General features: G+C 46.8%; 1 protein-coding gene across 3 annotated transcripts; it reads left to right on the forward strand.

The window, feature by feature from the left end:
* The first annotated feature begins 574 nt into the window (after nt 1-574).
* On the forward strand, nt 575-27,337 carry LOC103702032 (probable sugar phosphate/phosphate translocator At1g48230). Of its 3 annotated transcripts, XM_008784315.4 has the most exons (12): nt 578-910; nt 1,009-1,167; nt 14,558-14,880; nt 16,259-16,366; nt 20,350-20,381; nt 20,452-20,502; nt 21,151-21,212; nt 21,308-21,569; nt 23,928-24,193; nt 24,301-24,398; nt 26,870-27,034; nt 27,110-27,337. In XM_008784315.4, the coding sequence occupies exons 3-12, from the start codon at nt 14,797-14,799 to the stop codon at nt 27,116-27,118; spliced, it is 1,137 nt and encodes a 378-aa protein (XP_008782537.1). In that variant the 5' UTR covers nt 578-910; nt 1,009-1,167; nt 14,558-14,796; the 3' UTR covers nt 27,119-27,337. The 3 variants fall into 3 exon arrangements, with proteins under 3 accessions (XP_008782536.1, XP_008782535.1, XP_008782537.1); XM_008784314.4 differs by lacking the exon at nt 27,110-27,337 and having other exon boundaries at nt 575-910; nt 14,644-14,880; nt 26,870-27,055; XM_008784313.4 differs by having other exon boundaries at nt 577-910; nt 26,870-27,337.
* Nucleotides 27,338-27,619: the final 282 nt, after the last annotated feature.

A 27,619-nucleotide genomic window follows, 5' to 3' on the forward strand; every position in this document is an offset into this window, starting at 1 on the left:
CTAAATATGTGTATTGACTTGTTAAATAACTAATTTATTTGGTGTGTATTACTTGGCAATACAGTATGCACTATAATTTTTTTTAATCACACAATTGATGACTAAGAAATTTATAATTTTTGGATTTTTTTAAAATACATACTAAAAAAATGTTGCAAAATAAGAAGTCTACTTTTTTTTTTTTTTCCCTTCTTCGGTGCTGGTCTCATATGATTTTTGTCCTACAAATAGTGCGTAGGTCAACACTGTTGTCTTCGATTTATGTAAAAATCTCAGCATACTTCATTCTTTTCTTTTTATTGGTATCTAGTAGAGAAACTAATATTGATGGTTGGTAGAAAAAACCTGAGGTATTAAGATACGGAAACTAGAGATTGCCGTAGCCTTCTCCCGCCGAACCCTTAAACTATGGGAATTCCATTGAACATCTGGAACCTACTTAATTTACTCTGCATCATAACGCTAATAAAATTCTTGGAAACGTGCATTTAGGGTAAAAGGGGCGGATGATCGAGTGGGTGGCAAAACAATCTCGGATGGCAAAGGGGGAAATTATACTAATTTCTGGAATTATAATTCTAATTTCTCATGAGGAAGGCCGGTGTTTCGCCGACAACCAATGAGGAACGAGGAGGGTCTGGGTAACAGCGATGAGCGGATGAGTTGGATCCCTTCGGGCACGGATATCTTTGGGTCCAGCAAATCCGTCTGACCAAACGCTCCGGAGTCATATTACTTGGAAAGTTCACTCCTTCAATCAGAGGGCGGCGCTCTGCTACGGGCTCCGGCTGTTCGGCACGGGCAAGGCCCTAGGTCCTCCCTTCTCCTCCGCTCCCCGCCGGCGTTGCCGCAGATCAACCCTTCTCTCCGCCTTCCCACGGCAACCGGACCCTCGTGTTCTCCGTCGCAGGTCCATCTCTCCTTCATCCCAGTTCTGTGAGTGGTTTCTTGGTGCCTCAAACCCTAATTCAAGATCTGTGATTTTCTTGACATCGGCTTCCTTGACAGATCCCTTGTTCTCTCCTCCTTCTGCGGCCTGGCCAATCTTTTTGTTCCCTCCTGACGGAGCCGCAAATTTGAGAAAAAAAGTGGTTCTTTGTCTTTCTTCGTGGAGCCCTCTGTCGCTACAGCTCTTCCCAGGGGCGAAGATGCGAAGAAAGAGGACGGGTAAGAGGGTTACGAAGTTATTTTTGCCCAGATTCAAAAGTTAGTAATCCCTAGATCGGTATTTTCTTGGGGGGACAAAACGCAAGTATTCGAGGAAAATACGAATTTTGAACCGACATTTCATAGTTGAAAGCAGTTTCACGGATTAGGAGAAGTTCTGGAACCTGTAGCTGTTCAAGAACCCTTGTCTTTCTGAAAGACTGGCGGGAAGTAAATTATTAAGGCTTAATCAAAGTCAAGATATTAAACTGGACCGAGCTCAAGTATGGTATTTGAAGGCACCAGAGTCTATGTTCAATCGCCTCTTTTAGCCCATTACCTGGTTTCAATTTCTTTGGCTGACAATTTGCTCGGCATAGTAATAAGAAGGTTCTTCTTGCTTGTCACCCTGGTGCTAAGTTATTCCTTATTGGCTGCTAGATTTTGGATTTGACTTATCTATTTAGCTTCTCTCTTGTTGGTTTGTGTTACGGGGGAACTTAGCCACCATGCCCCACGTGACCGGCACGCGCGCCCAGAAAGACTACGGCTGCCCCTTGATCCAGCAATCCGACCTCGGGTCGGATATCTTCGGCTCCGCAGTCCGACCCCGAGTCGGCTGCCCCTTGATCCAGCAATCCGACCTCGTGTCGGATATCTTCGGCTCCGCAGTCCGACCCCGAGTCGGCTGCCCCTTGATCCAGCAATCCGACCTCGGGTCGGATATCTTCGGCTCCGCAGTCCGACCCCGAGTCGGTTGCCCCTTGATCCAGCAATCCGACCCCGAGTCGGTTGCCCCTTGATCCAGCAATCCGACCTCGGGTCGGCAATCTCTTGACAACAACAGACTGTTCTCCTGAGGCACGCCGCGGCCTCCTGCTCCACTACTCCCTGCAACGGCCGAATCCGGCGCTGCCCCACGATCCCCTGTAACAACCGTACGAAGCGGAGCTCCACTACGCCCTGCCATGGCCGTACCCGGCGCTGCCCCACGACGCCCTGTAACGGCCATGTCAGTGGCAACCCCATCGTGCCACACGATGACGAATCCCCAGAAAAATCCCCCAGCCTGATATATATGGGGCTGGGGGGAAGGGGGATGGTAAGCAAGATTCTCCATAGCATCATCTTACCTGCTACCTCTCCTTCTCCTTCGATTCCCTCTAACTTGATCGTCGGAGGGCCCCCACTACCCCAGTGGTGGTGCGAGGCTTGCTTGCAGGTTTTCCGGCGGAAGGTGGAGCGCAACGAAAGCAATTCAAAGGGAACCCCGTTCACACCGCTGTGCCAATCGTTCTCGGTTTGGACCCCCAGCAACAGTTGGCGCTAGAGGAAGGGACGGATCTCAGAGCGATCGTAATGGCACGGCGAGGTGGTCGTGGAGCTTTCAATGCTTCCGGTCGCGGGCCTCTCGCGCCACTGGCCGGGAGGCCGCTGCATCTCCAACACGCTCTCAGCAACACTCCACCGCCCCACCGCCCATTCAGATGGTCGAAGCCGCCCAGTTCGACCAGCTAACCCAGCAGGTTCGCACCCTCGCGGAGGCGGTGCAGAATCTGCAGGGTGCGATGTCCCGGGCGCCGCAGCGGGCTCAGGAGCCGCTGCTGCCTGAGCGTTCGCCTGTCCTCCTCAACCCGCGCTCCTTCCTCTCCCATGGGGAGGAGCGCCGGCGCGAGGAGGATTCTCGAGCACGCTCCATTCTGCCGGGACCTTCCCACCGGAGCTGCGCGGGGTACGAGAGGCGGGCCCGGGCGCGTTCCCAGACCCCCCAGTCCTCGAGGAACCCGCGCTCCAGTCGGTCCCCCTCTCGCCGCTCCTTGTCTCCCACCCACCGGTCGCGCTCCCTGGACCGGCGGGTGGACGATCTCCACCGACAACTCCAGGTCCTGAAGGGCCATTCCAAAGATCCCTTCGCCGACTTAGAGATCTCCTCCCAGCCGGCGCTCGCCTCGAGGATCCTGCGGACCCCGAATCCGCCGGGGTTCAAAATGCCGGCGATCGAGCCCTATGACGGGGCGGCGGATCCACGGGATCACGTCGAGAGTTTCAGGACCCTTATGCTCCTCCACGGAGCATCAGATCCCCTTCTCTGCAAGGCTTTTCCGGCGACCCTCCGTGGCCCGGCGAGGGCATGGTTCGCCGGGCTGGAGGCTGACTCAATCCGGTCCTTCGACCAGTTCACTCGCCTCTTCATCACTCATTTCACCGTCAGTAGCCGGCGGCGACTGGTCTCCGACTCCCTCTTTGATGTCCGGCAAAACGAGGGAGAAAGCCTGCGGGATTATCTTACCCGCTTCAACAGGGCTACGCTGGAGGTCCGGAACCTGAGTCAGGAGGTAGCTCTTTCAGCCCTGAAGCGTGGCTTCCGGAAGGGCAGACTCACCTTCTCCCTGGACAAACGCCTGCCGCGGAGCTTCCCAGAGCTGTTGTCCCGGGCGAACCAGTATGCGGACGCCGAGGAGGCGGCCGCCCACCGGAGCAAGGAGGCCGCCGAGATCCCTCAAGAGCTTGGGAAGAAAAGGCGGAAAGAGGCACGCCAGAGGAGGAGCCCGACGCCTCAGCGTCGGCGCAGAAGCCCGTCGCCGGCGAAGAACCACGGCGCCCCACGCCCTCGTTCTCCGCCCCGACGTTTTCACCGGTACACCCCTCTCCTAACCCCCCGGGCCCAGATCCTTATGGAGATCAAGGGGCGGGAGGACCTCCCGGCCCCGAGACAGATGCGGAGGATCCCTGGGAAGAGGCCCTCCCGGGCGTACTGCGAGTACCACCGAGACCACGGCCACGACACGGAGGACTGCTTCCAGCTTCGGGACGAGATCGAGGCTCTCATCCGCCGGGGGCGTCTCGGTCGATATGTGAGCGACCGACGTCCCCCCGCAGACCCGCGTCCGGCCGACCCGGCCCCTCCGGAGCCTCGGGAGCAGAATCGACCCGTTGCGGGCGTGATCCACACTATCACTGGGGGCTGCCCCCGGCCCGTGAGGAACTCAGGGGGCTCGACAGAGGGTCAGGGGCGGCCGTCGCAAAGAGGCAGAGGGTCGGCAATGTAATCACCTTTTGTGATGAGGATGTAAAGGGGGTTCAGACCCCCCACGATGACGCCATGGTGATCTCCCTCACTATGGCAAACTATGATGTAAGGCGTGTTCTTGTGGATAGTGGAAGCTCAGCTGATATCTTGTTTTACGAGGCCTTCCAAAAGATGGGCTTGTCCAGACAATTGTTGCACAAAATATCCACCCCCCTCATAGGATTCACCGGTGACGCTGTCCCGGCGGAAGGTGTCGTTGAGCTGCCTGTGACTGCGGGCGTCGCACCCGCAGAAGCTACGGTGCGACTCGGGTTCTTGGTCGTCCGTGTTCCCTCGGCCTACAACGCTATCCTCGGACGACCCGGACTGAACGCCCTTCGCGCGGTGGTCTCTACGTACCACTTGCTCATGCGGTTCCCCACGGCGGTCGGGATCGGGGAGGTCCGAGGCGACCAACCGACCGCACGGCAATGTTTCCTAGCGACCCTCAAAGGGAAGAAGCCCGCAGAAGCCCTAAGCGTCGAGTCCCTTGATGCCAGAGACGAGGTGGCCTTGCGGCAGGGGGAGCCGGCCGAGGGTGTGGTCGAAGTTCCCTCGAGGAAGGCCGCCGGGACCGGGTGGTCCGGGTCGGCGCCAATCTCGACCCGGGAGCTCGGGCCCGGTTGGTGGAATTCCTCCGAGCCAATGCCGATGTATTTGCCTGGTCGGCGGCCGATGTACCTGGGATCGACCCGGAGGTCATTTCTCACGCCCTCAACGTCGACCCGACCCACCGGCCAGTGAAGCAGAAGAAGAGACACTGTGCTCCGGATCGGATCCGGGTGGTCGACCAGGAGGTAGACAAACTCTTGGAGGCAGGATTCATAAGGGAGGTGAGTTACCCCGAGTGGCTGGCAAATGTTGTACTTGTCCGGAAGGCGAGCGGAAAGTGGAGGATGTGCGTCGACTATACCGACCTGAACAAGGCGTGCCCTAAGGATAGCTTTCCGCTTCCGCGGATAGACCAACTGGTCGACGCGACTTCCGGATATCAGCTGCTGTCTTTCATGGACGCCTTCTCCGGTTACAACCAGATAATGATGGCCCCACAGGACGAGGAGAAAACTGCCTTTATAACGGACCGGGGGCTGTACTGCTACAAGGTAATGCCCTTCGGTCTGAAGAACGCTGGCGCCACTTACCAGCGCCTCATCAACAAAATCTTCAAAGAGCAAATCGGCCGGAACATGGAGGTATACGTGGACGATATGCTGGTGAAGAGCCACCAGGCAGACCAGCACATCGTGGATCTGGAGGAGACTTTCACCACCTTACGGAAGTTTCGCATGAAGCTGAACCCAGCGAAGTGCGCCTTTGGCGCTTCGGCCGGAAGGTTCCTTGGTTTCATTGTCAACCAACGGGGTATCGAAGCCAACCCGGACAAAATCAAGGCCATCCAAGGTATGTCCCCTCCGACCAAAGTAAAAGAAGTTCAGGAGCTCGCTGGAAGGGTCGCCGCGCTCGGACGATTTGTGGCAAAATCGGCCGAACGCTGCCAACCATTCTTCAAGGTGTTAAAACGCCCAAAAGACTTCCTCTGGACGGCCGAATGTCAAGCAGCATTCGACCAGCTCAAGGAATACCTGGCGTCTCCTCCTCTACTGTCCAAGCCGCAAGAAGGGGAGATGCTCTACCTCTATCTGGCGGTCTCCCCAACCGCGGTCAGTGCGGTGCTGGTTCGGAAAGAGGCAAAGCTCCAGAAGCCTGTGTACTACATCAGCCGGGTCCTACGGGACGCCGAGACGCGGTATACGAAGGCCGAAAAGATCGCCTTCGCGCTGCTGACCGCGACCAGGAGGCTCCGCCCCTATTTCCAGGCCCATTCTGTCACCCTCTTAACTGATCAACCGTTACGACAGATCCTCAGCAACCCCGAGAATGCGGGACGACTGGTGAAGTGGGCAGTAGAACTCGGTGAGTTCGACATCCGCTACCAGCCTCGACCCGCCATCAAGGCCCAGGTGCTCGCGGACTTCCTCGCTGAGTGCACGGTGCAGGAGGCGGAACCTAGACCGCCGGAAACGCCCAGCCTCGACCTCCCGACCTGGACGCTTCACATCGATGGGTCGTCGAACCCCGAGGGTGGAGGGGCCAGGCTGGTCCTTACCAGTCCTGATGGAGTGATAGCCGAGTATGCCTTGAGGTTTGGATTTCCAGTTACCAACAACGAGGCGGAATACGAGGCCCTAGTCGCAGGACTCAAACTCACCGGGGAGCTCGGCATCCGGCGTTTGAAGGTCTTCACCGACTCCCAGCTGGTGGTCGGGCAGGTCCGTGGGGAGTTCGAGGCCCGGAGCCCGACCATGCAGAGCTACGTCCGGAAGGTGCAAGCACTCATTCCCGACCTCGGCAGTGTCGACATCCAGCAAGTCCCCAGAAGATGCCAGGGCCGACAGGTTGTCCCGCTTGGTGGGCGCAGAGGCGCACAACTTGTCGAGGGCAATCTACCTAGAGACCCTGGATGCCCCGAGCATCGGCGAGGCTGGAGCGGTGATGGCGATTGATCCGGAGCCGTCTTGGATGGACCCGCTCGTCGCCTACCTCGCCGAAGGGATCCTCCCTGAAGACGAAGATCAAGCTCGGCGACTCGTCAAGAAGTCCGCCCACTACGTACTCTATGAAGGGAGGCTGTATCGGACCTTGTTTACCGCCCCCCTCTTAAGGTGCCTCCGCCCCTCGGAGGCGGCCTACGTCCTCGGCGAAGTCCATGAGGGCGTCTGCGGATCGCACTCGGGGGCTAGGTCCTTGGCGCACAAGATCATGAGGCAAGGCTATTATTGGCCTACCTTGTTGGAGGACTCAAAGGATCACGTACGGAAATGCGACGCCTGCCAGCGCCACGCCAACGTCCAGAGAGTCCCTTCTGTCCCCTTGGCACCAATCACCGCACCCTGGCCCTTCGCACAGTGGGGAATGGATATCCTCGGACCATTCCCCGTCGCTTCCGCCTAGCGGAAATTCTTGATTGTTGCAATCGACTACTTCACCAAGTGGGTGGAGGCAGAGCCGCTGGCCACTATTACGGAGGCGCAAGTCCGGAAGTTCGTGAAGAAAAACATCATTGTCCGATTTGGGGTACCCCGGGTCCTCATCTCGGATAATGGTCGACAGTTCGACAACAAGCATTTCCGTGACTTCTGCGAGGAATTCGGGATCGAGCATCGGTTCACATCTGTGTCGCATCCCCAAACCAACGGTGAGGCCGAGGTGACAAACCGGACAATCCTCCAAGGAATTAAGGCGCGAATCGGTCGGACGGGGCAAGCTTGGGTCGAAGAACTCGAGAACGTCCTTTGGGCGTATCGGACCACGCATCTGACCCCTACCGGGGAGACGCCTTTCAGCCTAACCTATGGCACGGAAGCGGTTGTCCCCGTGGAGCTCGGACTCCCCTCGCCCCGGGTGGCTACGCACCGACCCGAGGCCAATTCGGAGCAACTCCGAGGAAACTTGGACCTCTTGGAAGAAGCGAGGAAAATGGCGCAGGTTCGGATGGCGATGTATCAGCGGAGGGTGGCCCGATATTATAACTCCAAGGTCCGACCAAAACTTTTCAGAATCGGAGATCTGGTGCTAAGGCGAGCCAAAGCATCTCAACCCGCGGAAGGTGGGAAGCTGGCGCCAAATTGGGAAGGCCCGTATAGGGTTCGCTGGGTAAACCGACCTGGCTCCTACCAGTTGGAGGCCCTAGATGGTCGAGAAATTCCAAGGAGCTGGAATTCTGCTAACCTACGGGTGTATTACCAGTAGAAAGACAAAGCCAGAAAGACAGTTCAAAAAATGTATAGTCCTTTTCATTTCAATAATTCCTGGTCGCAATGGCGTGTTCGTGTGATTACAAAGAATTCCCAGAGGGGGATTGGGGAGTAAAGAAAGTAAGGAAGAGGTGGGGACTCCGTAGAGTTGAAGATCCGGGATCCCGAACCCTCCACCCGAAGCAGCTGCAATCCCACCGGGCGTGGGTGCTTCTCCCCGGAGGCGCCATCGACGCCTCACGCAAAAGACGAAGAGCCGGCGCGGACGAAGAAGAAGTGGACGAAGGAGGAGTTCACACTGCTCCTAGAGGAACGCCACCTCCAAAGGATATTCCGGCCCTCCCCAAGAGAAGGGGAGGGAAGGAATACAAGGGAGAAGAGCGCGAGGAGGCGCGATCCCGGATGAAGCGTCTGGCGCAGAGCTCAATCGGGAGGTGGGACGGAAAAGAGGGGGGATGTGATCCCGGATGAAACGCCTAGAGCGGAGTTCCACCGGGGAGAATCTCCCCGTTGATCCCAGATGAAACGGCTAGTTGGCGGAAGTCGCGAGGGGCGCACCTCCCGTTCTTCCGGCAGGGGCTTCCCAGCCACGCACCGGAGAGGAGGTCCACGATCCATGGCAACCTGAACAGCTCCGGCTTGGCAGGCTCCACCGCACCTGCCCTTATATTTATAGCCAAACTGTGGCCCCCCGGTCGTTCCGATGCGGGTGGCTCCAATAAATGCGGGCGCATCGAATCCGGAGCCGTTCCGGCTCTCGAGGCGTATCCTCCCACGACCTCCTAAGCGTCGTTCTCCTTAATTGCATTCTTCATGCAGGACACTCCGGGCGGCGTGTATCCCACGGCACCCGTATCTCCGTACGCGCTCAAGCCGCATCCGCCTCGAAGAACGCGCGTATCGCGGCCGCTTAACTGGCACTCCTCGCAAGCAGCAACTGGCCGATCCGATTTTCCAGGTAACGCCTCAATTAGCATTTAATAGCCTTCTGGTGTTCCTCAGGCGACGCGTCGAGAGGAGGAGAAATACGATCGCAGCTGGCCACGGAGAAACCCCGTCGAGCGGCAAGTGATAGGCGCGCGACCAACGAGCGGAATTCCCCGAGGCTCAGTCCTCGGATGCCAGGCTAACCCGATGATCATCCCGGGAGCAGACTAGCCTGAAGCCCCGACCGGTCGCCTCGGCTTGCGCCAGCCTTGGCCGACCAACGAGCGGAATTCTCCGAGGCTCGGCCCTCGGATGCCAGGCTAACCCGATGATCATCCCGGGAGCAGACTAGCCTGAAGCCCCGACCGGTCGCCTCGGCTTGCGCCAGCCTTGGCCGACCAACGAACGGAATTCCCCGAGGCTCGGCCCTCGGATGCCAGGCTAACCCGATGATCATCCCGGGAGCAGACTAGCCTGAAGCCCCGACCGGTCGTCTCGGCTTGCGCCAGCCTTGGCCGACCAACGAGCGGAATTCTCCGAGGCTCGGCCCTCGGATGCCAGGCTAACCCGATGATCATCCCGGGAGCAGACTAGCCTGAAGCCCCGACCGGTCGCCTCGGCTTGCGCCAGCCTTGGCCGACCAACGAGCGGAATTCTCCGAGGCTCGGCCCTCGGATGCCAGGCTAACCCGATGATCATCCCGGGAGCAGACTAGCCTGAAGCCCCGACCGGTCGCCTCGGCTTGCGCCAGCCTTGGCCGACCAACGAGCGGAATTCTCCGAGGCTCGACTCTCGGATGCCAGGCTAACCCGATGATCATCCCGGGAGCAGACTAGCCTGAAGCCCCGACCGGTCGCCTCGGCTTGCGCCAGCCTTGGCCGACCAACGAGCGGAATTCTCCGAGGCTCGGTCCTCGGATGCCAGGCTAACCCGATGATCATCCCGGGAGCAGACTAGCCTGAAGCCCCGACCGGTCGCCTCGGCTTGCGCCAGCCTTGGCCGACCAACGAGCGGAATTCCCCGAGGCTCGGCCCTCGGATGCCAGGCTAACCCGATGATCATCCCGGGAGCAGACTAGCCTGAAGCCCCGACCGGTCACCTCGGCTTGCGCCAGCCTTGGCCGACCAACGAGCGGAATTCCCCGAGGCTCAGTCCTCGGATGCCAGGCTAACCCGATGATCATCCCGGGAGCAGACTAGCCTGAAGCCCCGACCGGTCGCCTCGGCTTGCGCCAGCCTTGGCCGACCAATGAGCGGAATTTCCTGAGGCCTAACCCTCGGATGCCTGGCCTAGCGCCGGAGGAATTTCCTGAGGCCTAACCCTCGGATGCCTGGTCTAGCGCCGGAAGAATTTCCTGAGGCCTAACCCTCGGATGCCTGGCCTAGCGCCGGAAGAATTTCCTGAGGCCTAACCCTCGGATGCCTGACCTAGCGCCGGAAGGATTTCCTGAGGCCTAACCCTCGGATGCCTGGCCTAGTGCCGGAGGAACTTCAAGAGTCAGGAGTCGGCGAGACGCTACCAAGAGTTAAAAAGAGGAAGGACGAAAGTGAAATGAGGAAATACTTTGTTTGCATTAACTTTCGTTGCATCAGGGCCGAGACCCATACAACATGGCAAAACGCCAACATACAAAGAAAAGAACAAAGAAAAAGTACAGAGGGTCAGCTTGGAGGAATCCCTGGATCGGGAACGGCGAGCACGTCTGCGAAGGGTAGGGAGACGGTTGGAGAACCGGCAGGCAATGGCATCGGAGGGGAGTCGAGGAGGGAGACCCCACTCAGGTCAATTCCGGGGTATTTAGTGGACACCCTTGCCAGGCCTTCATCGAAGCCTAAGGCAAAGGAGTCGGACCCCGCATCCGACATGTCACGGATGAACTCGGCGGACTGACGATAGGCTTGTACCGCCTGACGCCCGATTTCTGCGCTCTTCTCGGCCAGCGCCGCCTCCGCTCGCTCCGTAATCTGAGCTTTCGCTTCCATGACCTTCGCCACAATCCGCTCGTCCGCCTCGGAGGAGACCTTCAGCAGATCGGCCCGAGCCTCCATGTGCTTCGCCTCGGCAGCGATGCGAGCAGCCTCAGCCTCCTCCAGGCGCGAATGAAGCTCCTGGTTGCTCGCACGAGTCCCCTCCAAGGCCGACTCCAATTCGGCCATCTTGGCTTCAAGAGATCGGGTTCGGTTGCGGGCGTTGTCGGCCGACTGCTGGGCCTTCTCCCACCTCTCCCGGAAGTCGGCAGCCTTCCGGGACTGCTTTTCGGCTCGCTCCTCCGCCTTCCTGATCTCGCTTTCGAGACCCGAGGCAACCTTGAGTTGCTCCTGAGCCTCCAACAGTTGCCTCTCGAGGGCGGCGAAGCCGAGTGCCCGCTCTTCGGCCACCTGGAGCCTCGTCTCGAGGTCCCTGGTCGTTCTCCCCGCCGTAGCCTGGCCTCCCTCCTCTACAGCTTTCAGTCGGCTCTCGGCCTTCGCCAGGAGCCTCGCCTGTTCCTCGTGGCTCTCCTCCAGACGGATCATGTACTGGGCGAGCTAAGAGACAGGAAAAATGAGAACGTCAGACGGAGATCAATAGAGCCTATAAATGACGAAAGCGACCAAAAGAACACTCACCGACATGAGGCAGACGCAGCTGGCAGCTCCGACTTCAGGGATCCTCATCTGCCGGACCTGCCTACGGTCACCCTCCAGCAGCACCGTCTCGATGAGGTTTCGGGCGCCGGCGAAAGTGAAGGCCGACCCCGACTTCGCCCCGGAGCCGGACGGTGGTTCTGCGGCCTTACCCTTACCCATTGCTTGAGGGAGAGTCATGCCGACCGTGCTCGGGGCGGGGGCCGCGCCAGAAATCGACAGGGTCCCGCTCGGCCGAGGCCTCGGCGCGCCCCTCCTCGTATCATCCGAGGCCGACCGAGTCGAAGGCCGGACTGGGGACCGACCGCGTCCGACCCGGCCGTCTCGGGCGCGCCCGAATGACACCTCCGGAAAAGCGGTAGTCTCATCACCGGAGGGCTGATACGGCGTCAACTGTCGGTCCGAGCCCGCGGCGTCCCCCTGATCGGTGGGCCCGGACCCGTCTGTCGGCGTCGGAGTCGCCTGCTGGCGGGGCTTCTTCGCCGGTGGGACCTCGCTCGGAGGAGTCCGTTTCTTCCTCCGGACCGCTTCCAGTAGGGACGCCCTACTAACAGCCATTGCCCTGTCCGACTGCATGACGTCGTCGATTTCTGCAAAAAGAACGAGATGGTTAGAAACTGAGAAACTGATGGAAAGAAGAAACGAAAGAGGAGAAAAGAGCTAAAAAAGAAGAAGTGATGGCGGGCTCACGGTCGGCGGGGACCGAGCTCAGACCGACGTTCACCAAGGCATCCTCGGAAATAAGGCGAGCCACCGGGGGGAGCCGGCCCTCGGCAACCAACCCCCTCAAAACGGCGACGCCATCGGACTCCTCCCTTGACAACCTCGATAGGCCGATCGGGGACTTCATCGGCGTCTCCCAGGTTGTCCCGATTCCCCAAGAGGGATCTACGTCGATGAAAAAGAAACGCTCCTTCCAGCCATGAATGGAGGAAGGAGCCTCCTTGACGAGGCCGCACCCTCGCCGCGCCGCAAAGCACCACCACCCTCTGTCCCGGGGGTGGCCGTTCAGGCCGTAGCATTCCCAAAAGACATTCAGGGTGGCGGGAACCTCGTGCATGCGGCAGAGAACCTGGAAGGCCGTCAAGGTACGCCATGAGTTCGGCACTAGTTGCGTCGGCGCCACTCTTAAACCTCGAAGCATCTGCACGACTAAGTCCGAGGGGGGAAAGCGGAACCCAGCCCGAAGGATGTCCTCATTAATGGCGACCTTCCCTGGAGGAGGATGGGACATCCTCTCCTCAGGCCCCGGGAGCGTAACGTTGCAGGCTTCGGGAAGGTGGTACCGGGCCACGAACCTATCTAGGTCTTCGGGGACCAGCTCCGATTGAATGCGGTCCGCTCTTACTTCGTCCATCCCTAACGGCCAGAGAATCTACGGTCAGGACGGGGTCAAGAGGGGAGAAGGGACCGGAACGACTGGGGTACACTAATACGAAAGGAGAAAGTACGGAGAGCCCTAAATTGAAGAGTGGGGCAACTCACCGGAAGGGAAGGAAGAACGGCTCCGATAGCGTCAAAGGAGGAGCGAACGAACAGTCCGACGGCAACGGCAACAGCACAAGGGAGAAACTCGAGGATGCCTGTGAAGAGAAAGGCCGACTGGGGAGGGCCCCCGGTTAAATAGGCAGAAAGGCGGGTGACGCCTCGGTGACGCCAGAGGACGTCTGGCTACCGAAGGATCGTTCTCGCCCCAAAGGCGAATCGACGCCATTAAGGAAGGATGTCCGCCGAAATCCGCAGACCGCCAGATCAGCGACAACCGCCATACGCCATAAAAAAAAGGGGGCGGAGAGCTCGGAGCGCGCACGCCTTTCCGAGGGATGGCGGCAATCTCGAAGCATCACTCCCTTCACCCGTTCCCCTCCTGGTTCCAGGCTCGGAAGTGGGGGGCTACTGTTACGGGGGAACTTAGCCACCATGCCCCACGTGACCGGCACGCGCGCCCAGAAAGACTACGGCTGCGTTGCCCCTTGATCCAGCAATCCGACCCCGAGTCGGTTGCCCCTTGATCCAGCAATCCGACCTCGGGTCGGCAATCTCTTGACAACAACAGACTGTTCTCCTGAGGCACGCCGCGGCTCCCTGCTCCACTACTCCCTGCAACGGCCGAATCCGGCGCTGCCCCACGATCCCCTGTAACAACCGTACGAAGCGGAGCTCCACTACGCCCTGCCATGGCCGTACCCGGCGCTGCCCCACGACGCCCTGTAACGGCCATGTCAGTGGCAACCCCATCGTGCCACACGATGACGAATCCCCAGAAAAACCCCCCAGCCTGATATATATGGGGCTGGGGGGGAAGGGGGAGGGTAAGCAAGATTCTCCATAGCATCATCTTACCTGCTACCTCTCCTTCTCCTTCGATTCCCTCTAACTTGATCGTCGGAGGGCCCCCACTACCCCAGTGGTGGTGCGAGGCTTGCTTGCAGGTTTCCCGGCGGAAGGTGGAGCGCAACCAAAGCAATTCAAAGGGAACCCCGTTCACACCGCTGTGCCAATCGTTCTCGGTTTGGACCCCCAGCAACAGTTTGGTTTGTAGCCTGAAACAGGAACGTTTTCACAAAATTTTATTTTACATGCTGATTTATCCTAACTTTCGGTGTTAATGGTATATGTTCCACCAAGTGATAATTGTCTATCTTAGGCCACTTTCTGCTATCATTAGTTTAGGGGTTCAAGGCTATGTTTGATTGGTGTTGCATTACCATGGAACCGAGAAAGAGTTATATATGCAAACAAACAAGCCATGTCAGAGGATTCATATGAGATTTGTGGATAATAACAAGATATTGGCAAGCAAAGTAACAAGTGAAGATATTAATAATGAACAAAAACAATTAAAGAAGGAAATGCATGGACCAATAATCTTTCTTTTTGCTGACAATTTAGCAGCCTTCCATGAAAACCTTTCATATTGTTTTAAAAGGTTCCTGTAAATCATGCTATCACATGATACTTGCTGCTGTATTCTAAGCTGCAAGGTCTTCCCCGCATGTTGTGCTATTCTCTCTTACTCTCTTAATATTTTTCAGATACGCAATTGCCTTCTGGTTTTTAAAAATACGACCAATCAACCTCAAGAATTGATATGAATTGTTGTGGATGCTGAGGCTTGCAGATAAACAAGATGAACTTGCTTTGTTGTGGGAAGAGAACTCATATTATTTTGATGTTTTTTATATCAAAATGGATAACTTCATCTGTTCGGATGGTTGATTAGTCACGTCTCAGAGATTGGAACAACATTATTCGTTAATAACAGGCAGGCACAATGATCAGCAAACAACTTTTGCTGACTTACTTTTATCTACTTATTTATGTTTGCCTCTCATCTGGAGTTATCTTGTATAACAAGGTAATACATCTTAATGATGTTTCATCAGTCTTTTTATTTTCTTGCTGCAGCAAATATTTTTAGTATTTCATTTTCATAAGCATATGGATTACTTATAGTTGTTTACTTTCTGGTGAAATCTGGATTATACTTTCTTTCTTTTCCGCTCTTTTTTTTTTGAAATGTTATTATATTCATTGCCTGGTTGACTTGTACTATATTTTTATAAAAAATATTTGTGCTATTTGCTGATTAGATGCTTTTGAAATGTGATGTGCTGCCATTTTTTTCAGTACTCTTTGAGTCAACCAGTATTTTTTTAATAATTTGCTTCAAATATCTGCTTTAGAGTTCCTGCTTATCAAGAGCTTTTCATAATACCTGGGCTTTTACTTGGAACTGTGTTGGATGGTGCTACTTGAATAACAAAAATAGTTATATGATGGGTCAATTTTAGGTTATATCACACATCCATGATACTCATGCATTCTATTTAACTACAGGTCATGATTCCTGGGCACTCTTTATTGCTCAAATAATCTTTAGATTAGAAGTGCTTCCAAAATTCTAATTAGGGAAATATGGGAAATAGGCACATTTGCCGAAATGAGGAACTACTCTAGAGGAGTCTAGAGGTTTCACCCCAACCTGAAATTTTCTTAGCCAATCTGGGTTCTATCACTTTCCAAAATTTTCTTACAATTGTACCAAATTTACTCGTGACAGTTGAATGTAGTGTAAGGTGTTACGGCACTGTTAGGAGATCTGTAGACCCTGAAGAGAATTATGTAACAAAAAAGGCTACTTCTGCGGATGTCTAGTAAATTACTAATATATGAAAATACAAAAATAACAAAGTCGCTGCTGTTGCTGACTAATTGTAATTCTGATCTAACTGAAATTTTGATTGACTTAGATCAGTTTATGTACAAACAGTGCTGTAGGATAAAGTTTAAGATTCCATCTTTAGAGTGTGAGATCACTGAAGATGCCTTACTCCACTGTCCTTTTCAATGCCAAAGAAGAAGACAGCCGATGCTTTATAAAATTTCTTATGGTTCCAAAACTTGGGGTGTTGGCTGGCAAAGTCATATTGGATAGATAGCAATGTTTGGCTCTGTAATATGATAAACAAAAGCTGTGGTTGTCATATGCAATTGTGTTGTGAATATTCTGGGTTATGTTTTGTGAGCTTCTCTACAAAATCATTTGGTAATGCCTTTTAGAATGGTTATTATATGATCTGGTAGTTTTTGCGTTTGTCAATCTGATATCCTGCATATTGGACCAGGTATTGTAGAAAAAATGATTACTTTATAGTCTGCTTTATAAGATCCAGACTTATGGATATCTGAGTAAAACAAGTCTGAGGATATTTTCTATTTTTGTCCTTTTGCAGTGGGTTCTATCTCCAAAATATTTCAAATTTCCCTTTCCTATCACTCTTACTATGATTCACATGGGATTTTCTGGTGTCGTAGCATTCTTTCTTATTCGTGTTTTTAAGGTATGCTTCTATAACTCTTTTGGCTGTCATGCAAACTTCTTTTTTTAATTTTTATTTTTCCGGCTTACATTATTTTTCTGTGTTACTAGCTTATTATTACACCTTCCATTGAACCAAAAATTGAATAAATGCATGAGACACAAAATTTATTTTTTCCTAAAATTTATTCCTTTTAAAGATTCAACATTCTAAAGCTTTGACTTCCTCGATGGCACATGATATGTTGAAAATACTAGAAAATTAACATTAACCACAATATAGGCTTAGGCAGGTTCACATGACTTGTATATTGCTTCTAGAATGTAGTTAACAATAGCAAGGGGAGGTGGTCTAGGGAAGGAGCCATGCGACACTATAACTCACTCATTGGGCGGGAATGTAGATGCACGCAAGATGGAAGTCATCATAACGTATTGGTGCTAAAAGAGCATCATACCCCTGTTTTATGAACAGGTCTCTTTTTTTCTAATAATAGGAGCAAGTGGGGCAAATTTTTGTTGTATATAGAAGAGAAATCCCAACTTATATGCCTCCTGGCCTAAGTTTTAGCCACGTTTTTCCACATTCACTCATCAACCTCCTAAGCGTCAAGGCCTCTGCCACTTTTTTCTGCCTCAACGAAAAATCCACCATATCAATCAACAATGAACTTTCTTTATCTATCTATATGATACATCAATCCAAGGTAATTTCTAAGTAGTTCCGTTCACATTACAGGAAAGCTGAGTGTAAAACCACTGACGGCACCAGAGGTAGCACTCAACAACTCTTTATAGAGCCAGTCAGCTGGCTGATGGCTTCCTACATGTGAGGCCTACTTGGAGAGAGTGCCTGCAGGAAAATATCAACAATGCCCTCTGGTTGGTTGGTAGGATATATCTTTTATACAGGGGCTTAGTGGTGGCATACAATTTATCAAATAATCATCTTCACCTTTATGATTACTGCCCCTTGGATATGACACATTGTAAAGTTGATAATCGTCATTCACAGGCTTATTACTTGCCTGGTTAACTAGCTACATGGAGTTAAATTAGCTGAGGATCTCCAAGTATATAATAGTCATGATTAGGAAACACAAACATCCATAAGAAACTCATCTGTTTGTGCTTTTAAGAGCCTATTATGGAAGTTTCCAGTGCCTTACATGGTCATGATGGCACTGGAACCTTGAGTGTGATACCAAAAGTAAATGTAGCTAAGGACTAAGGCTATGTTTGGTAAAGCTTTTGGAGAGTCAGAAAGCACTTTCTGACCCTCCAAAAGCACTTTTGAATTGCATAGTGGTGTTTGGTAAAAATTTAGAAGCTATTTTGGCTTTTTTTCCAAAAAAGCTAAAAAAGTCTACTTGGGATAAGTTCTATTTAATGGAGCTTCTTCTTAAAAGCGTTCTCTAGCAAATGTCGGAAAGCTGTTTTAGCTTTGATTAAATTTTCATGGCAACCAAAATACATTATAATAATATAATAATACATTACTATATTATATCATATCATATTATTGTATTATAAATATAATATTATATTATACTAAAATACTATATGATATTTTATATCATATTATGTTATATTATTATTCTATAGTATGCAATATTATATTACACTATCTTATAATAATATTATATTATATTATATTACAATATCATATCACATTATATCATGTTATAATAATGTTTATTATATAATGATATATAATATTACATTGTATTATACTCTATTGTACAAATATTGTACAATATTTTTTATTGCCATTTTGTCATACCAAATGCGTTTTTCCAGTTTGGTTACCAAACACATGTTAAAATTTCATCGCATTTTAGAAATATAGTTACCAAACAACAAACAGGAAACAACTTTTTATAAAAGCTCTACTTCCTAAAAGCTCCAAAAGCTCTACAACCAATTGTAATCCCTGACAAGGCCTAAATAATATAAATATTCAAGCTCTTGTTAGATTGGAGGAAGGGTCATCCAAACTTCAAGGATTTAAGGTTTTGAAAATTATTGGGAAATTGTGAAAGACTAGTCTAAAGCTTAGATTCTCAAAGTAGATGGAAATTTTCTGCATGCTTGTTATTTTATATATGTTTAACCACCATCTCTCAAATATGAAGACATGACTATGTGGAAGGGTAATATTGTGGTTTGGGAATAGGAATGCAAAGGATGTTCATTGTTGATGATTTTGGGTAGATGCACAAATTGTTTAGGGTGGTAACCAGCAGAAGATTAGAAGTATATGTCCGGCAGAGTCATTTTTATGGGTTAACCTAGTCATCAACAAGAAGTTGAAGTTGTGACCATCAGTGATGAAGTTGCCACCCTCAGAAAAGAAAAGAAACAATCCTTTTGTTATAACTGCGACCTGGTTTGATACATATGAAGTTGGCAATTATACAGATCCTGAAACCCTACCATAACTCCTATTTTTATCAGTTTTTTTTCCTGAATACAAAAGAAAGAAAGAAAAGAAAGAAAATGCAGAAAACAGAGCTTGTTGCAGCACTTAAGGTGTCATAGTCTAAAAGAACATCGTTAGAGGTGTCTAGCCTCTTTTAAAACCAGAACTTATTCTTTCAAGAAACTCATTGATTTAAAAATTAAAGGAACTAGGAGTCAAGTCCCTGTCAGGACCAAGGACCTCAATCACCTTCATTTAATATATTCAATCACTTCTCCAATTTGGAGCGGAACACCTAAACTAAGCGAACATGCTGTCTTATTCTCACAAGGACCCAGCCACACTTCTTTCTCCATTTTCCTCATGCTGATTCCATATTAAAGAAAAGGTTTTTTTTGCATATTATTCCTTGAAATCTTCTTTATTTGCCTGTAGTCCTTTTTCCTCAAATTACATCCATGAGGAGATATTCCATGAATATTTATGTCAACCATGGTTCATCAGACCAGAAACAGTTATAGGCAATAAATTATATAATTTAGGGATCAATATGCAAATTTAAATAATTGAGAAATTAACATGCAAACTAAGAAAATTTGAAGCAGTGGTATCCCCAGGATTCCTGCCCCATATTGGTACTGCAGTCTTCCTTTTACTTTTTTTTTTTGACTTCTATCATTATCGTCGTCGTTATCAGATCATCTTCTCAGTGATATCCATATCTTCTTTTTTTCTCCTTTTTCAGAATTATAGGATCAGTTCCATTGAGACTCAAAAATACTTCCATATATTTTTTCTTAAATCAACAACTTATTATTCCTAAGAAAAGGAAGAAAGGCCGCAAATTCAACTTGAATTAAGTCTCCAACATTGATTTATGGGCCGTGATTTAAGAAATCCAACTTTGGATATTATAACATGATTCATTAAATAGATGGAAGCGGCTAATTTTGAGTTAAGAAGTCTGTGCAACTATGCAGTCATCAAAAAATGTTGCCTTTGGGCAGATGCCAACTGAACCATTTAATGAACTACAAGCAATATTATCGTAACACCACACATATACTTTATGCGGTGATGTAGGCAACCGTATATAACATATTTATCCATGAAAGATGAGTCAAGACTTTCTCATTGATAGATTTTCTTATTTCGCTATTTGCTTTCAAGTATCCTTGCAAATGCTACACTATTCATTCTTGACATATATGAGCTTTAATTGTGTCATTTTCTCCATTAACAGTGCCAATTTTTTTTTGTTGTTTGTTCTTTAATATTCATTTCCCCCTGCAGATATAATATATATGTTATCATACTAAATGAGGAGTTCCATATATTTTAACATTAATAAGAAAATAAATATTGTTTTCATCCGGTGTAGAATATTACTATTTAAGATGATAAATATCTCTTTATTTACCACATGGACTCGATGCTGTTTTCTGGTGGCTATTTTCAGATATCAATTGCTGTACTGATAACCTAGAATCATGGCAAATTGTTTGCACTTTATAGGATGCATTCTGCCTCTAAGAACAATAAATTTGACTTTTGTTTGATGGTGACATGATGTGGCTGTACAGGTTGTTGCACCTGTCAAGATGACTTTTCAGATGTAAGGGGTCTATTCTGATGTTTTTATTTTTTTTATCTATTCCTCAGTGTATAATTTGTATCTTTTGCAGATATGCAACATGTGTGATTCCCATTAGTGCGTTCTTTGCATCAAGTCTTTGGTAAACACCTTGGCATCATTGCTCTACTATTTTTATGTCAAATGATAAGTTCGTTTTAAATCCCAAATAATGTTGATTTGCTCTTAGGTATACTCAATTATATTTCCACACAATAAATATGCAGTAGAATTCATTGTCAATATGATTTCCCTCTCTTAAAACCATTTTTAGAGGTTGTTCTATTTGCATAGTTGATGAGGCAGAAATTAATGCTTATCTTCTATTTCTCAAGGTCCTGCTTGGTTGAGGGATAAAGTTGGATGAACAGGATCAATCCACTTTTTTTTCCAGTATAATCCACTTTATCCTACCAGATGCCTTTTTTGCTTCTAGAGCTTGCAAAAGTTGGCGGAGGGCAAAATGGAATTTTGGAAAAGTCTACCTTTTTTGACAAACTTTATGGTAACAATACACATATTCATAACTAGAAAAGCACTTTGCTGTTGGATATGTAATCAAATGTCTAGACTTTTTTTTTTTATTAAGCTGACATCTATGATTCGCCTATTTAGTTGTTGTAAAGTTGAAGTGCAGACTTTCTTTTATGATGATCAGCGATGTAAAGTTAGGGTATTTGTTATTGGAGGCAAGTAAACCTTTTGTTTTATATCTTTAGAGTTTCTAACAAAGTATGGTCCACTATCGCAGGTTTGGCAACACAGCTTATTTGCATATATCAGTCGCTTTTATTCAGATGCTTAAGGCCTTAAGTGAGTCATCTTTTACATACTCCTACACCGGTTTTCCAGTAATCTTATTAAAAGCTACTAATTTTCTATATTTTTATGCACATGATCTGTAACAGTGCCTGTGGCAACGTTCCTCGTGGCTGTAATATGTGGCACTGACAAATTAAGGTGTGATGTCTTCTTGAACATGGTGCTGGTCAGTGTTGGGGTTGTAATTTCGTCATATGGAGAGATTCACTTTAATGTAATTGGAACAGCTTACCAGGTAACTGGTATATTTGCAGAAGCTTTAAGGCTGGTCTTAACTCAAGTCCTCCTTCAGCAAAAGGGCTTGACTCTAAATCCTGTCACCAGTCTATATTACATAGCCCCTTGCAGGTATTTTATATAGAAGACTCTGTCACTTCTTTTTTTTGTAAGAAAAATCAACTTTAGTTCTCTTTTTAGTTTCTCCTTAAATTTATATGAAAAATTGTCATCTCATCATATATTGTAAAGTTATCACACTTGAATGCCGAGAAAAGAGACAAGATGCAGCTCAATGCAGTTTCAAGTTCTTCTGTGTTGCATAGCTAATTATGGCAGCATTCATATATTTGATTATGAAAACAGCAATCACAGTTGTTAAAGTTTTTTCTTTTTAAAAATATAATGCAACCAGCTGGCATTTCTTGGCTCTAAGATTGAGTCTCTGTGATGTTTAACTTTCTATAGAACTACATTTTTGTTACACAATTGTTTTAGCTTCCCTTAGCCACTTTACTCAGAAGAAACTTTTAAGTTGCATGCTACATTCTTTTCTGTTTTCCTAGTTAGTTTATTTTTGGTAAAAAAGGATGTGGAGAGATTTTTCTTGCAAGGGTAAAGGAGTTGAAAAGAGGCAACCACTTTGTCAAGTGGAATGGGGTTTGTTGAGTAAAAAGAGAGGCAGGGTAAGGTTCCAGATACATTGGGATCTGAATCTGGCTTTACTGGGGACATCAGCTTGGGAGATTAAAGTCATTGCTGACAATGAATGGGGGCTTTGTCTAGGCAATTAGGGCCTGATTTTACAAGAGGTTCCCCTCTAGTTTGTCGAAAGGAATCTTGAAAGATCGAAGAGCTGTTACAATTCAGGTTATCTTTGTGCAGGGAAGGATGGAGGGTTTTTTTGTTGTACAAGGAAGGAGTTTAGAGTGTGGATTCGGATGCACTTTGAAGTGGTTTAGGTTAGAATCTTATTTGGACTTAGTTATTTGTTATATTTTGGATTTTATTTTTACCTAATTTGCTGTTTTATTGAGTCTTGGGAGTCCTTTACGTTAGACTTTGGAGAGAAAGGGTTAGTATTTTCTATTTTCTTGTGATTTTGGTATTTGATATTAGGACAATTTATCTGTCGGGTTTTGGAGGTCTTATATTAGGAAAAATTAACATCATGTTAGGCCCAGGTGAAGTTATGATAAGGTTTTGTTTTTGGGGTTGTGATTTAACTTGATTTTGATGGCTTTCTAGATTGAGTTTTAGGAAGATAGAACTTTTGCTATTCTTTATAAGGATCTTATTTGTTTTCTTTATTTTCTTCTTCTTTATCAGGGAGAAAGTCTAGGGGAGTTGGATTTAGTTACCATCTTTAGCTATGGAAAGAAAGGAGACAGAAGCTGATCGGGTTTTGATAATGTTGAAAGAAACTAAACTTTCTTCCCCCATTGTTTCCTCTCTTCTCATCTTCTTTCTTTGGGCAGGAGCCCCAGATCACAAAAACAATTGCCTTGGGGAGCATATACATATAATTGTTCCTTGTGCAGGTTTTCTGCGCACAAAATTTAAAGATATTTCAGATTTCATATTTTTTTGAGATCTGAAATTTTTATCAGATCCCCACATATAGCAAACTTGACATTTTGGATTGAATCTGCATTACCTTTGAAAGCTGAAGGTTGAAGTGCCCAATGTTTGAACATAATCTCAAGCTTGCGGAAAGGATGTCTATGAAATTGGAACAAATCCAAGTGGGATCAGATCAAAGTTTTGTACAGAACATTCAATCTGGAGTGGGAGAGGTCATGGTGGTTTTTCATAGTCATTCCTAGGATGTAATGGTGGAAATGGCTTTAATTCAGAGTCCCTTAGAGCAAAGAGGGACAAAATGGTTTTATGCCTGCTTGTATAAGGAAATCAGGGATGGGAATTCATGGAGTTGGGTCCTGCTTTATTATTCTAAGATGTTACTCTCTATTGTGAAGTGCAGGGAATAGGGAAATGAGAAGCCAAGGGAAGATTCAAGGTGATGCTTTTCTTCCACAATTGATGGATCGTAGAAGTCAAATTTCTGAAAGTGACTTGAAAACCTTAAAACTTAAGGGAAATCCAAGCAATTTCCTAGTTAGTTGTCTGATGGTAGATCCGCACCCATACAAGGTCCAAATACTATAATGGTCTTATAGGATGAGTTTAATATATGTTCCTTTTTTTTCAATTTTTTGTATGCTCTTCGTGCTTTATCTCTGAACCTCTATATTTATATTGGCGCAGTCCCACTTTACTTTATCCTGGCTGGGAGCCATACATATCTTTCCAAAGACTGATTTTGTGCATCTTCAATGCCTTTGCTTGCAGATCTGTGTTTATACTTGGGCATCTTTTATACTGTATTTTTTTTGTTCCTCCTTTGTTTCTGATACTAGTTCTTCCCTTTCTGCAAGTATCCTGGTTCTATTTCTGTAAGATTCTTATCTTGGAATTTGCCTTATGCAGTTTCCTCTTTCTATTTGTACCTTGGTATCTATTGGAGAAACCAGGGATGGAGATTTCACAGATTCAGTTCAACTTGTCGATATTTTTCTCAAATGCACTATGTGCTTTAGCCTTGAATTTGTCTATATTTTTGGTAATTGGTAGAACTGGGGCAGTCACCATCCGTGTTGCTGGGGTACTCAAGGACTGGATATTAATTGCATTATCAACGATTGTATTTCCTGAATCTACTATTACCGGTCTTAATATAATTGGCTATGCAATTGGTAATTTTCTCAATGTTTTAGAGCAATCTTAGTCTACAACTACATTTTTTTTCCAAAGTATTCTCAATAAGCTTCAGTTGTTCATTTATGAGTATGCTTTGCTTCAGCTCTTTGTGGTGTTGTCATGTACAACTATTTGAAGGTTAAGGATGTCCGAGCGTCAAATCAACTTCCTGCAGATAGCATCCCTGAAAGATCTACAAAGGTGACAAATACTAAATCCCATTGATTTTAATCTTTCTATTGCTTCCAGCAGAACAAGTTAATTTGCCTACAAGTGTCAACTTTATCTGGAAACTTTCCCTTATTGTATTTGTCTATACTACACTGCCAATAGAATCGGATCATGTGCGCCCCCCACTCCGACCCAAAAAAAAACCAATTTGTATTATCTAATCTAATTACTAAGCAGATGTAGCATTGAGAAAGAAAATGTTTTTAAATTTCCGCTTGGTTGAAGTTGAAATCTTCAAGTGTACCACAATTGAAGTTACCATACTTCTCGATATGTGTCCTGCAGTGCTGACTGATCAGCATGAGGCTTTTAGATCCTTAACATTTTGGTTTTAAGATTTTGATTTAGTGGAGATTCTATGGAATCTATGGATTTTCTCCGAAGTGAGTTTTTTTATGTAAGTTTTCAGAAGAAAAGCTTTCTATTTTGATAAAAAAGACCAAAAAATTGTAACATGGAAATGGTTGGGCATGCAAAAAAATATTTTTAAAGTATTATAGAATATCAACAGAAAAGCTGATGGACACTTAAGTCTTGCTTCAAATTAAGGCATGGGCGGGTATGTTTGATTTTTGATCATATCTTCAATATTGTGGGCGCACCCAATCTCATTTACTACACATTCATTTTGTTTTGATTTTGTGTGAAAGTTTCACATTTTTCTGCCTGACAGCCGTCTTATGAAATAGTGTAGTCACCAAATCTCATTGGAATACTCCAGTTTAATATGCTTGTAAGTTGTAAGTGTTATATCCTCAGATATGGTTCATCATAGAGATTTTTCCCTCGTGTGTTAAAGATGGTGTAAACAAAAACAAAGTTTTATTAAAATGCTTTAGTTAGTCAGCAAAACATTTTAAGAAAATATTTTTTGGTCTTGGTTTCAGAACTCCTCTTAACCCAGTTGCTTTCTAGTCTCTATCCAGGTGCGAGACTTCTTGTTAACTGGTGCTTAACTAGTATTTCAAATTTTTATAAAATAATCTTTTGATTAGTGACTATATTTTCTGTCCCTATATGTGCATGATTATCATAATTTTCTGAAAATATTATCCTTTAGTAAAATAACCAAGTTTCGCAGTTTTTTCCTCCATAGATTTTATAAGAATTTTATTGATCCTGTCCAACCTATTTGCTTAATTTGGTTGTTTACCATTTGCTTCTTCTGTAGTTGTTTGACTAGAAAGCAATACAAACAACATATAACCAAAGAACTAGAGGAACTCATTAACTGTTTTCGTAGAAAGATAACTAGATAGGAAAGCCTTGTCCTGATTACATTGTTTTTAAAATTGTCCAAATAGTAACTAAATATCATTCTAACCAAGCACTGTTTTCTGATCATTCAATACAACACAAGGCCTGTTTTCTATGAAGGCCTTCTCTAAATCTTTTTGTTGCAGAAGTGTGCCATTATAATAATAGGCCATCCATTACTGGGTATTCTCATACCTTTCAGATCTATACTTTAAACATTCTTATTTAGGCAATTCTCATTCTTTGTGCCCCCACTACATTCATCGTCCGATATTGGTAGCCTTTTTGCCTTCTTTACTGTGAATGTTATAAAAGAAGTCTACCATTAAGCAGTTAAAAAGCTTACCAGCCATATGATATCAGAGATTGTCCCATTGTTATCTAGGTGCCTGCGATAGCTTGCTGTCATTAAAGCTATGCTGAATGCCTTCTAATTCCTAATTAATCTACTAACATTTTGTGCCAACCGTGCAAATTGTACATGGCAGTTGATTCTATTCAATTATTTTTAGTGTTGCATCAGATGAAGGGGTACAATGGTAAGTTTTGATATAGGGGGTAGGCTTCATCTCAAAGCATAAATAAACTGAAAAGTGAAAACATACGTCGATACATCAATGAAAATATTCGTACCTGCATGAAGTGATGAGTTGCAATACACCAAGAACAAGGTGGGGTGGTGGCATACATGTTTCTTCTTTAACGTTATAAGGAATCGAGTCTTGTTCTGCTTTGGAGAACAGAATATCACATTGGTAATTATCAATCAGCTAGTTGGCATATGATTGCGCCATTCAGTTAAAATTGTTCTTTCAAACTTCGACAACTGCATATATACACTTTCAAGAACAAATGGTTCTTGGCAGGACACCCTATTGTTGCATGCACTTGAGCTAATGTTACCATTAAAGTTTGGTTGCTTATGAATTGATCATCTAAATTTATTTTTGGGACCAATTCATAGGGGACTAGGAAATTGAGAGCTTTTGACAGAATATTCACAAACAATGATGGATCCTGACTGCAAGTTTAATTGAGAGCTTTTGACAGAATATTCAAACTGCGATGTATCCTGATTGCAAGTTCTTAGTGTCTACAGTGTATGGACAAGTCTTGTTGGTTAAGAAAATATTGCGCGTCTTCTAATGCTTGCATTGGGTTTCATGGCTTCCAACTGTCTGCAGGAGTGGAAGTTGGATAAGAAGTCATTGGATATATATACTGATGATGGTAACAACAGCAACAATGTGGGAAACAAAGCTGGTTCTGCTGCTTCGGAGTCAATTGTGGTGGATGAAGAAGCACCCCTTCTTCCATCATCCAGATTGTCATACGTTGGTAGAAGCCAAGTGAGCAGCCACACTGCATAGTCCAATACATGGTCGTTTCCCCCCTCCCCCCTAAAAAATGCATTTTTTTTGCAGAGAAATTGAATCTAGGAGCAGAAGAATTGCATCCTGAAGTTTGATACTAAAATGATTCATCGGACATTTTAGTAGTTTTTTTTTTTTTTATTATTGGTTATGATTCAATAGAAACAGTGTGGGAGAACATAGGGAGTTTTTGGGCTCTATCATGTGAACAAGGGAGGTAGGCTCTGTTTGGGGTTACTGTTGGCAGTAGAGCTTTTGGAAGTCTGAGTTTTTATAAAACTTATTTGCTTTTTGGTAATTACATTTTTAAAGTGTAACATATGTTTCGTAACTAAAATGAAAAAGTGCTTTTAAAATGATAAAATGGTAATAAAGAATGTTACATAGTATTGCATAGTAAAGTATAATATAATATAATATAATATTACATATTATTACATTTTAATATATTATTATTTTGTACAATATTATTATAATATAGTATAATATAATATTGAATACTATAGAATAACAATATAACATAATATACTATGATATGATATAATTTATTAGTACAATATT

The sequence above is a fragment of the Phoenix dactylifera genome, chromosome 8 (assembly GCF_009389715.1).
Source record: "Phoenix dactylifera cultivar Barhee BC4 chromosome 8, palm_55x_up_171113_PBpolish2nd_filt_p, whole genome shotgun sequence".
Taxonomy (NCBI): domain Eukaryota; kingdom Viridiplantae; phylum Streptophyta; class Magnoliopsida; order Arecales; family Arecaceae; genus Phoenix; species Phoenix dactylifera.

Coding starts and splice junctions, on each gene's coding strand:
- LOC103702032 (XM_008784314.4), top strand. CDS start 14,797: ATGATCAGCAAACAACTTTTGCTGACTTACTTTTATCTACTTATTTAT. Junction 16,367..20,349: donor TTCTTATTCGTGTTTTTAAG/GTATGCTTCTAT, acceptor GTGGCTGTACAG/GTTGTTGCACCTGTCAAGAT. Junction 24,194..24,300: donor TATAATTGGCTATGCAATTG/GTAATTTTCTCA, acceptor GCTTTGCTTCAG/CTCTTTGTGGTGTTGTCATG.